Here is a 12,434-nt window from a genome sequence, read left to right on the forward strand (position 1 = left end):
CTCATGTTACCCAGGCTGGAGTGCAATGGCACGATCTCGGCTCACCGCAACCTCCGCCTCCTGGGTTCAGGCAATTCTCCTGCCTCAGCCTCCTGAGTAGCTGGGATTACAGGCACGCACCACCATGCCCAGCTAATTTTTTGTATTTTTAGTAGAGACGGGGTTTCACCATGTTGACCAGGGTGGTCTCGATCTCTTGACCTCGTGATCCACCCGCCTCGGCCTCCCAAAGTGCTGGGATTACAGGCTTGAGCCACCGCGCCCGGCCGGGAAGACTGACAACTCTTATGGATAGAAATGTAAAAGTCCTTGCTGACATACTAGAAAACCAAATCCAGAAATATATCAAAAGGATTATACATCATGACAAAAAGCAATTTATCCCAGGAAAGAAAGGTTGTTTTAGAATCTGGAAATCAATCAAAATCACACTTCATATTAATAGAATAAATGACAAAACCCAGACAATCAACTCAATAGACAAGAAACAGCTTTTGACAAAATCTAACACCTTTTCATGATAAAAAAACACTCAATAGGTGGGAACAGGTGACTCATAGCTGTAATCCTAACACTTTGGGAGGGTGAGATGGGAATATTGCTTGAGCCCAGAAGTTAAGGACCAGCCTTAACAAATTTTTTTTTTAAATTAGCCCTGTGTAGTGGCACGTGCCTGTGGTTCCAGCTACTCTGGAAGCTGAAGCAGGAGGACTTTTTTTTTTTTTTTTTGAGACGGAGTTTCGCTCTTGTTACCCAGGCTGGAGTGCAATGGCGCGATCTCGGTTCACCGCAACCTCCGCCTCCTGGGTTCAGGCAATTCTCCTGCCTCAGCCTCCTGAGCAGCTGGGACTACAGGCACGCGCCACCATGCCCAGCTAATTTTTTGTAGTTTTAGTAGAGACGGGGTTTCACCATGTTGACCAGGATGGTCTCGATCTCTTGACCTCGTGATCCACCCGCCTCGGCCTCCCAAAGTGCTGGGATTACAGGCTTGAGCCACCGCGCCCGGCCAACCAGGAGGACTTTTTAAGCCCAGGAAGTCCAGGCTGTAATAAACTCTGCTTATATCATTGCACTCCAGCCTGGGTGACAGAGCTAGTCTCTGTCTCAAAAAAAAAGAAAGAGAGAGAGAGAAAAGAAAAAACTCAACAAAGTAGGAATAGAAAGGCACTTCCTCACTTTCTTAACCTGGTAAAAGGCATCTACAAAAATCCGTAACTACCAACATATTTCAAATGGTGAAAGACAAAGTTTCCCCTTTTGATGGGGAACAAGAAGAGAATGTACATTCCCGTGACTTCTACTCAATGTTGTAGTGGAGGTTCTATCCAGGGTTGTTAGTCAAGGAAAAAAAATAAAAGGATTTGAAAGGAAGAAGAAAAACTTCTCTACTTGCAGATGACATGGTTTCTAACACAGAAAATACTAAGGTATCCACAAAAGACACAATTAGAGCTAATAAATTTATCAAGTTTGCAGGACATATAAAATATGCAAATCAGTTCTAGTTCTATACATTAGCAATGAATAATATGAACGTGAAATAATAAAACAATTCCATTTGTAATATCAAAAAGAATAAAATACTTAGGAATACATTTAATGAAAGTGCATGCAAGAATTGTACATTGAAAACTACAAAGGATTGCTGAAATAAATTCTTGTTTTCTTTTTAGACGTCATTAGTGTCTCAGCAAAAGATCTAAATAAATGGAAAGATATCCCATGTTCATGTATTGGAAAACTTATGATGACAGTACTCCCTAGACTGACCTATAGATTGGATAAAATCCTAAATCCCAACACAATATCAAAATTCCAGCTGCTTCTTGTTTAGTTGTTGCAGCATTCACATGCTGGTCCTAAAATTCACATAGAAATGCAAGAGAACCAGAGTAGCCAAAACACTGCCTAAAATGAAAAACAAAGTTGAAGGACTCATACTTCATAATTTCAAAACTTATTGCAAAACTACAGTCATCAAGACAGTGTGGTACTGGCAGGAAGGCAAACATATCAATAGAATAAAACTGAGGGTCCTGAGATAAACTCATACTTCTATAGTCAATGGATTTTTCAACAAGGGTACTAAGACAATCTGGTGGGAGAAGAAGAGTCTCTTCAATAAATTATGCTGGACAGCTGGATATTCATATGCGAAAGAGTAAACTTAGATCCGTAGTTTACACATATACACACATTTGCTCAAAATGGATCGAAGACCTGAATATGAGAGCTAAAACCACAGAGTACTTAGAATAAAACTTATGTGGAAGTCCTTGTAAACTCGGGTTATACAATGGTTTCTTAAATGTAACTTTTAAAGCTCCAGCAACCAAAGAAAATATTGGACTTAAGAAGTAAAAACTTTTGTGTGTTGAGGACACTACCAAGAAAAATGAAAAGACAACTTACAGAATGGGAAAAAATATTTGAAAATCATACATCTGATGAAGGTCTAGGATCTAGAACTAACAAAGCACTCTTACAACTCAGTAATAAAAAGAAAAGCAAATTAAAATGGGCAAAGGATTTGAATATACAGTTCTCCAAATAAGATACACAAATGAGACCATCCTGGTCAACACGGTGAAACCCCGTCTCTACTAAAAATACAAAACATTAGCTGGGCATGGTGATGCGTGCCTGTAATCCCAGCTACTCAGGAGGCTGAGGCAGGAGAATTGCCTGAACCCAGGAGGCGGAGGTTGCGGTGAGCAGAGATCGTGCCATTGCACTCCAGCCTGGGTAACAAGAGCGAAACTCTGTCCCCCGCCCCCCCAAAAAAAAAAGATACACAAATGGCCAAAAAGCCAAAAAGCGCGTAAGAAGATGGTCATCATCACTGTTCATTAGGGAATGCAAATCAAATCTACAATTAGATAAACCCACTAGAATGGACAATAACAAGAGTGGGTGAATTTGTGGAGAAACTGGAACCCTCAGATATTGCTGGTGAGAATGTAAAACAGTGTAGCCACTTTGGAAATGTTAACTGGGGTTGCGCATGACCCAACAATTCCACCCTTAGGTACACACCCAAGATAACTGAAAACATACGTTTACACAAAAATTTGTACACAAATGTTCATAGCAATATTATGTATAATAGCCCAAAATGGAAACAATTCAAATGTCCATAAAGTAATACATGGACAAGCAACTGTTCATCCAGATAATGAAATATTAGTCAGCCATGAAAAGGAATGAAGTATTGATACATGTTTCAACATGGATGAACCTTGAAAGCACTATACTAAGTGAAAGAAGCCAGATGCAAAAGGCCACATACTGTATGGCTTCATTTATGTGAAACTATATCCAGAATGGGCAAATCTATAGCAAGAAGATAAACGGTTTTCAGGAAGTAGGATGAAGGGGACATGGGGAGTGATGGCTCGAGATTACAGGATTTCTTTTCAGGATGATAAAAACGTCCTGGAATTAGTAGCGGTGGTTGGGCAACCTTGTGAATATATTAAAAACCACTAAATTGTATACTTTAAAAGGGTGAATTTTATACTATGTGAATTATTTCTCAATTTGAAAAAATTAATATCATTCCTGAGCAACACCTTATTAAAAAGATAACAAATAAACTTACAATATCAAGAAAAAGGACTAGGGTAGTGGCCCAAGCCTGGAATTCCAGCTCTTTGGGAGGCACTGAGATGGGCAGATTGCTTGACCCCAGAAGTTATGATTTGCCTAGGAGTTTATGACTAACCTGGGCAACATGGTGAGACACGGTTTGTACAAAAAAACAAGCCTGGGAGACTGAGGCAGGAGAATCTCTTGAACCCAGGAGGTAGAGGTTTCAGTGAGCTGAGATCACGCCACTGCACTCCAGCCTGGTGACAGAGTGAGAATCCCTCTCAATAAAATCAAGTTTAAGACTGGGAAAAGATATTTACAAGCATATGATCAACAAGAAATTAATATCTAGAAAACTTAAAGCACTTATATAAATCAATAAGAAAAATACAAAAAAAATCGAAAATCGAAAGGTTGTGACCAAGAAATTCACAGAAAAGGACACCCAAGTGGCCAATAAACAAATGAGAAGCTTAATCTGACTAGTTGTGAGGATAATGCAAATTATTATTTTTTGACTTTTTTTCCCCCATAGGTGTGGTGTTTGGTTACGTAAGTTCTTTCGTGGTGATCTGTGAGATTTTGGTGGACCTATCACCCAATCAGTATCCACTGCACCCTATTTGTAGCCTTTTATCCCTTACCTTCCTTTCACCCTTCCCCGGCAAGTCCCCAGAGGCCACTGTATCATTCTCATGCCTTTGCATCCTCCTACTTAGCTCCCACATATCAGTGAGAACATATGAGGATTCGTTTTCCATTCCTGAGTTACTTCACTTAGAATAATCATTTCCGATGTCATCCAGGTCGCTGCAAATGCTGTTAGTTCATTCCTTTTTATGGGTGAGTAGTGTTCTGTCATATATATATATATATATATATATATATGTCACAGTTTCTTTATTCGTTTGTTGATTGATGGGCCTATTTGGGTTGGTTCCATGATTTTGCAACGGTGAATTGTGCTACTATAAACATGCGTGTGCAAATACGTTTTTCGTATAAAGACTTCTTTTCCTCTGAGGAGTGGGGTTGCTGGATAAAATGGTAGTTCTACTTTTAGTTCTTTAAGGAATCTCCATACTGTTTTCCATAGCGGCTGTACTAATTTACACTCCCCCCAGCAGTGTAGACGTGTACCCTGATGACCACACCCATGCCAACATCTTCTGGTTTTTTTTTTTAAATTTTTTAATTATGGCAATTCTGGACGATGCGAATTATAACAACCAATCACACCCATCAAGTTGGGAAAATTAACAGGACTAATAATTCACCAAGTGGTTGACTTTTCACCAAGTATTGCTGAAAATGTGAGGAAACAGGAATTCTTTTTTTTTTTTTTTTTGAGACGGAGTTTCACTCTTGTTGCCCAGGCTGGAGTGCAATGGCGCAATCTCGGCTCACCGCAACCTCCACCTCCTGGGTTCAGGCAATTCTCCTGCCTCAGCCTCCTGAGTAGCTGGGACTACAGGCACGCGCCACCATGCCCAGCTGATTTTTTGTATTTTTAGTAGAGACGGGGTTTCACCATGTTGACCAGGATGGTCTCGATCTCTTGACCTCGTGATCCACCCGCCTCGGCCTCCCAAAGTGCTGGGATTACAGGCGTGAGCCACCGCGCCCGGCCCGGAAACAGGAATTCTTACACATTCCTATTGGAAGCATAAATTTCTGCCATCACTTTGGAGAATAATTTGGCTATATCTAATAAATTTCGAGGTATGCATACCCTTCAACCAACCCAACACCTCATTTTCTCTTTTTTTTTTTTTTGAGACGGAGTTTCACTCATGTTACCCAGGCTGGAGTGCAATGGCGCAATCTCGGCTCACCGCAATCTCCGCCTCCTGGGTTCAGGCAATTCTCCTGCCTCAGCCTCCCGAGTAGCTGGGATTACAGGCACGCGCCACCATGCCCAGCTAATGTTTTTGTATTTTTAGTAGAGACGGGGTTTCCCCATGTTGACCAGGATGGTCTCGATCTCTTGACCTCGTGATCCACCCGCCTCGGCCTCCCAAAGTGCTGGGATTACAGGCGTGAGCCACTGCGCCCGGCCCAACACCTCATTTTCTAGGGACATACCCTAAACAAGTTTTCAGACATGGTCACCACGAATAATTTGCCATGAAGAAGAATGTTCACTGCAACACTGCTTGAAAAGTGTAAGAGACAGAAACGGCCTAAATATCCATTGATAAGAAAATGGATAAATAAATTGTGGTCTCTTTATGAGAGAAAATATTATTGTTCAGTGAAAAAATATATTGATCAGTTAACTTGCAGCTCTACACGTATCTGATCTGATATCTAGAAACGATTATGTTCAGTGAGAAAAAGAAGTTACACAAAGATTCACGAACTATAGTGTGAATATACAAAAGTAAAGCAAAGTAAAGCATGATACTGATGCAGATTGTTATAGGTAAATACAAATGAAATACATTTGTGGTTGTTTGGTTGGGTTTTTGTTGTTGTTTTGAGGCAGAGTCTCTTGTGTCATCCAAGAGGGAGTGCGGTAGCTTGACCATGGCTCACTGCGGCCTCAAGCGATCCTCTACCACAAGTTTTGACTTTTTTGTAGCGACAAGTTCTCACTATGTTGCCCAGGCTGGTCTGAAACTGCTGGGCTCAAGCAATGCTCCAGCCTCAGCCTCCCAAAATCCCGGGATTACAGATGTGAACCACTGCACCCAGTCTGAAGTAAATGTTTAATAACATTGATTGAAGGATATGTATCATCTTTAGGAAAGTAATCACCTCTGGAAGGGAAGGGAGGAAATGGGATGGTGACAACCGTATTTGTATTGTTTTATTTATTTATTTTGAGATGGAGTCTCACTCTGCCTCCCAGGCTGGAGTACAGTGGCACCATCTCGGCTGCAGCCTCCACCTCCCGGGTTCAAACGATTCTCCTGTCTCAGCCTCTTGAATAGCTGGGATTACAGGCATTCAGCAAAACACCTGGCTAATTTTTGTATTTTTAGTAGAGACAGGGTTTCCTCATGTTGGCCAGGCTGGTCTTGAATTCCTAGCCTCAAGTGATCTGCCCACCTTGGCCTCCCAAAGTGCTGGGATTACAGGTGTGAACTATCGCGCCTGGCTCAAAACGGTATTTGTATTGTTTTATTTTTTGCTAAAAAGCATCTGAAACAAATACGTTAATAGTGGTAAAAACTGGGAGATAGACATGTGGCTCTCTTTTCATGTTTTCTGTATTTTGTTTACCTTTGAAATATTTAATAATTTATTATAAAACGTAAATACAATCTTTGTTTTGATGGTAGAAATTGGTGTTTGATATGGGGGAGTCCTTTAACCTCTGTCTCATAGGTTCTCTTTACTCAAAGGGGATTGGTAACCCCTCTTTTTCTATCTGCTAGGGTTTTGGTGAGAATCAAATAAACTGTTACACAAGAGAGCACTTTACAAACTATAAATTCTAAATGTGTGATACTTTTGTTATCACATAAAATGAAATGGCATAAAAGAAATAATGAGCTAAGAACAGGTCAATCTGAGATTTACAACTACAGCTCACACTAATTTTGAATTAGGTTATAGATAAAGAAAAGGTACTCAATTTCCCCTTCATATTTCCCCAGGGTGTTCTAAACTTTGCAGATAAAGGCTGTTTGCCCAGGAAGGGGAGCCAGAAGGTCCTGGTTTCCCCGTGAACATAAATCACTGTTTTGGCAGTCTACCATGCTATCCATCAGACTAGCCTTTCAGAGAAAAATGTCACAGGCAGCAGCCATAAGCAGTTCCTAGGAGTCATTAGACAGTCACTGAGGCAAATCATTTGAGAGAAGGTAAGCGAGCTCTTGACATTCCTGGGACAGGAAGACCTGCCCTGGGAGACTCCTCTGGAGCGCCTCAGCTTCTCCTACCCTGGGGAAGGTAATTGATGAGTTAATTAACATGCACAGGAGATGCAGCACTGTCAAAAGAAGACGGGCTGCTTCTGGTCGTCACCCACTATCATTACTAAGATGATCTCAGCCTTTCAACTTGATTGGGAGAAACCCGTTTCCTGGGGGAAATCTCAATAAAATTGTTTTCCTACCATCAGGTGGCAATCTTGTTAAGTGCTCCAAGGACCCTTGATTTTATGGGTTTATTTTTCACAGCCCCCAGCAGCCTTGGCTAGGATTTCATTCTAAAATAACATTTTCTCTCTGTAAAAAATGTGTTGTTGCTCCAGGCTCCAGGGCTTAGTGACCCTCAAGAGTTTTTGACTGCATGAGACCGAGGGGTGAACTGGAGATTTGCGATTTATGTCAAATATGCACACAGGGACACACGGTTTGATCTGTCCTCTGTGCTTCCTCTTTTTTCCTGTATTATTCTCTTAGAAGATGGGGTGATGACTCCTGCTGTGACTACCATCACAGTGCCCCCATTCAACAGTTCACAATTAGCAGTAGATGTACAGCAAGTTTGTTTTTTTTTTTTTTCTTTTAAATAGATTTTAGTTTTTTTTTTTTTTTAAGAACAGTTTTAGGTTCACAGCAAACTTGGGCAGAAAGTAGAGTTTCCATATACTCCTTACCCCAACACGTGCACAGCCTTCCCCCATCATGAACATCCTACACCGGAGTGGTACATTTGTTACATTGATGAACCTACATTGACACATCATTATCTCCCAAAGTCCATAGTTTACGTTAGGGTTCACTCTGGATGTTGCACATTCTATGAATTTGGACAAATGTATAATGACATGTGTCCATCATCATAGTATCCTACACAGTAGTTTCTTGGCCTTAAAAATCTGTACTCTAGGCCGGGCGCGGTGGCTCAAGCCTGTAATCCCAGCACTTTGGGAGGCCGAGGCGGGTGGATCACGAGGTCAAGAGATCGAGACCATCCTGGTCAACATGGTGAAACCCCGTCTCTACTAAAAATACAAAAAATTAGCTGGGCATGGTGGTGCGTGCCTGTAATCCCAGCTACTCAGGAGGCTGAGGCAGGAGAATTGCCTGAACCCAGGCTGGAGTGCAATGGCGCGATCTCGGCTCACCGCAACCTCCACCTCCTGGGTTCAGGCAAAACTCCCGCTCCCAAAAAAAAAAAAAAAAGAGAAAAAAAAATCTGTACTCTACCTGCTCATCCCTCCCTCCCCCACTAACTCCTGGCCACCACTGATCTTTTTGCTGCCTTCCTATTTTTGCTTTTTCCAGAATGTCATACATTTGGAATCTTACAATAGGCTACATACAAAGGTTACAGTCTTTCCAGATCGGCTTCTTTCACTTAGTAAAACACATTTAAGGTTCCTCTGTGTCTTCTCACAGCTTGATATTTCGCTTCTTAGCACCTGATTATTTTGTGCAAAATAATATATCCTTGTCTGGATCTGCCACAGTTTATTTATCCTTTCACCTACTGAAGGACATCTTGGTTGCTTCCAAGTTTTGTCAATTAGGAATAAAGCTGCTATAAACAACCGTGTGCAAGTTTTTGTCTGGACATTAGTTTTCAGCTCCTTTGAATAAATAGTAAGGAAAATGATTGCTGGATATATGGTGTGAATATGTTTAGTTTTGTGAAACACTGCCGAACTGTCTTCCAAAGTGGCTGTACCATTTTTTGTTTGTTTGTTTGTTTGTTTTTAGAGACGGAGTCTCTCTCTGTTTCCAGGCTGGAGTGCAGTGGTGCGATCTCGGCTCACTGCAACCTCTGCCTCTCGAGTTCAAGCAATTCTCCTGCCTCAGCCTCCCGAGTAGCTGGGACTGCAGGCATGTGCTACCATGCCCAGCTAATTTTTTTGTATTTTTACTAAAGACAAAGTTTCACCACGTTGGCCAGGATGTTCTCAATAGCTTGACCTAGTGATTGGTCCACCTTAGCCTCCCAAAGTGCTGGGATTACAGGCGTGAGCCACCACGCCTGGCTGGCTGTACCATATGTATTACCACCAGCCAGGTGTGGTAGCTCACGCCTGTAATCCCATCACTTTGGGAGGTCAAGGCGGGCGACTCCCTAGGTCAAGCGATTGAGAACATCCTGGCCAACATGGTGAAACCTTGTCTCTCTGATGCCACACCGTCTTGACTATTGCAGAGTTAGAGTAAGTCTTGAAGTTGGGCAGTGTCAGTCCTCCAATTTTGTTCTTCTTTAAGACTGTGTCGGTCATTCTGGTTTTTTTTTTTTTTTTTTTTTTTGAGACGGAGTTTCACTCTTGTTACCCAGGCTGGAGTGCAATGGCGCGATCTCGGCTCACCGCAACCTCCACCTCCTGAGTTCAGGCAATTCTCCTGCCTCAACCTCCTGAGTAGCTGGGATTACAGGCACGCGCCACCACGCCCAGGTAATTTTTGTATTTTTAGTAGAGATGGGGTTTCACCATGTTGACCAGGATGGTCTCGATCTCTTGACCTCGTGATCCACCCGCCTCGGCCTCCCAAAGTACTGGGATTACAGGCTTGAGCCACCGCGCCCGGCCCATTCTGGTTTTTTTGTTTCTCCACGTAGTGTGACAGGTTCCCTACTATGGCCAGGTTACTTAAGGGTGTACATCTGCTGCCTGAATCCTAAAGACCAGGGAATAAGCCAAGGCCATGGTGCCCAGCTGAGGAGAAGGTATGCCTGAGAACTCAAAAATCTTGGAGAGTGTTTAAGAGCCTATCAAGGAAAACAGTCCCATCCCACACACACAGTAGGAAAAGAGTGAGAAAATTAGCTTAAAAACAGCTAAGGGATGGGAGTTCGGCTCAAACCTCTGAAGCTGCTCTGTTGCCAGCCAGGGCTGTCTCATATGTAAGTCCTAATAAACTCGCCTACTTACCAAGCTGGACTTTCCCAGCCCATTCTTTGTCTCTTGGCTCTCTACCATTTAGGGGAAGCTTTTGAAAAATATGACTTTGAGTTTTTCTTATAATACTCCATATACATCTATATTTTTTGGGATGGAATTTTGCTCTTGTCACCCATGCTGGAGTGAAATGGCCCAATCTTGGCTCTGCAACCTCCATCTCCTGGATTCAAGCAATTCTGCCTCAGCCTCTTGAGTAGCTGAGATTACAGGTGCCTGCCACCACGCCCAGCCAGTTTTTGTATTTTTAGTAGAGATGGGATTTCGCCATGTTGGCCAGGCTGGTCTTGAACTCCTGACCTCAGTGATCCACTCCCCTTGGCCTCCCAAGCTGCTGGGATTACAGATGCGAGCCTCATGTAAATTTTAGAATCAGTTTATTGATATGCACAAAATAACTTGATGTGATTTTGATGGGTATTGCATTGAATTTATAGATCTACTTGGAAAGAACTAAAATCTTGGTAATACTGAGACTTCCTATCCATAAATATGGAATACCTTTCCATTAATTTAATCGTTTTGTTTTGTTTGTTTGTTTTGCGCCAGGATCTGGCTCTGTTACTCAGACTGCAGTGCACTGGTGCAATCTTGGCTCACTGTAACCTCTGCCTCCCAGGCTCAAGCCAACCTCCCACGTCAGCCTCCCAAGTAGATGAGGCTATAGGCATATGCCATCACGCCCGGCAAATTTTAGTATTTTTTGTAGCGATGGGGTTTAGTCATGTTGCCCAGGCTGGCCTTGAACTCCTGAGCTCCAGCCTGCCTGCCTCGGCCTACCAAAGTGCTAGGATTAGAGGCATGACCTACCTTGCCTGGCCTCCATTAATTTAGTGTTTAAAAAATCAATGTTCTCAGAGTTTTGTAGTTTTCTTCACATAGATTATATATCCTTAACATCCTTGCCTTGCTCCTGATGTTAGTGGGAAAGTTTCTGGTTTCTTATCATTAAGTAGAATGTCAGCTGTAGTTTTTTTTTGTAGATTTTTTTTTTTTCTTTAAAAGTCATTTATTTGACTCTGCTCACAAAACACAGGTGAGGGGGCACGGGCATTGCCTGTAACCCAAGTTGCCCATCTTCCCAGTAGTCTGCTTCTATAAATATCCTCTGTACAGACTCAGGCTGTTCCCACGCACGTGCACATTCTAACAGCTGCAGAGTATAGTGCATGACCAGGTGAAAGTTAGATGCCCCACTCACAACTAAGGCCCCTCCAGTTAGTCTTCCTGATCCTTTTGCTAATAGTAACTGGTTGCTGTTCCTATTGGTCATAGATGAATCACACCTGCACAATTCCGAGTGCTTTCAAGTGACCTCGGCGGGCAGTGACTAGACCCTTCCCTTGCTCCGAGCTTCCTACGCCCCAGGGTGCCTGCGGCACCCGGACTGCTGCTGCCCCTGGGTCCCGCACCTTCCAGGGCGACGATGGAGGAGGGCAGGTCAGGACAAGCATGAGGCATTAACAGTCTTTACTGGGCTCAGACCAGGAGTCCATGCGTCTTGAGGACCTCTGTGTATTTGTCAGTTTCCTTCTCCACGTTCTTCTCGGCTTGTTTCCGTAGCCTCATGAGCTGTTTCTTCTTCCCGTAGCGGATCTTGGCCTTCTCCTTCCTCTTCTCCTCCAGGGTGGCTCTCACTGCCTGGTACTTGCAGCCAACCTCGTGAGCCAGGCGCCGCGGAGAGGCAAACTTCCTTGTGGGCTTCAGACGCACCACCTTGGGGGCCGCAGGAACCACCACCCGCTCTACCGTGTCGTAGGGCGGTGGGATGCCGTCAAACACCTTGAGGCGTCCAGGGCGGCCGGGCCTTGCTTGGTCTTGTGGGGCAGCACGCCTCGCCCGGGCCGCCGGAAGATGCGGCTGGGGGCCCGGAAGTGGTGGGGGCCCCGAAGTGGTGGGGGCCCGAAAGTGGTGGGGGCCCTGAAGTGGTGGGGGCCCTGAAGTGGTGGGGGCCCGGAAGTGGTGGGGGCCCCGAAGTGGTGGGGGCCCGGAAGTGGTGGGGGCCCGGAAGTGGTGGGGGCCC

General features: G+C 43.7%; 1 protein-coding gene and 1 long non-coding RNA gene across 2 annotated transcripts in view; one reads left to right on the forward strand and one right to left on the reverse strand.

Annotated features, from left to right (window-relative positions):
- The first annotated feature begins 5,657 nt into the window (after nt 1–5,657).
- Nucleotides 5,658–8,077, forward strand: LOC116539454. Its single transcript, XR_004264055.1, has 2 exons — nt 5,658–5,759; nt 7,219–8,077. It is a non-coding gene; the product is annotated as an uncharacterized LOC116539454 (long non-coding RNA).
- Nucleotides 8,078–11,864: 3,787 nt separating this feature from the next.
- The window catches only part of LOC116539503, a 13,701-nt gene continuing 13,131 nt past the window's right edge, over nt 11,865–12,434 (reverse strand). Inside the window, 2 exon segments of the mRNA XM_032262490.1 lie at nt 11,865–12,201; nt 12,204–12,371. Coding sequence (XP_032118381.1) covers nt 11,891–12,201; nt 12,204–12,371 — 479 coding nt within the window. The 3' untranslated portion in view covers nt 11,865–11,890.

This window comes from Sapajus apella, unplaced genomic scaffold, assembly GCF_009761245.1.
Source record: "Sapajus apella isolate SASKATOON/1434 unplaced genomic scaffold, GSC_monkey_1.0 scaffold129, whole genome shotgun sequence".
NCBI classification, from domain to species: Eukaryota; Metazoa; Chordata; class Mammalia; order Primates; family Cebidae; genus Sapajus; species Sapajus apella.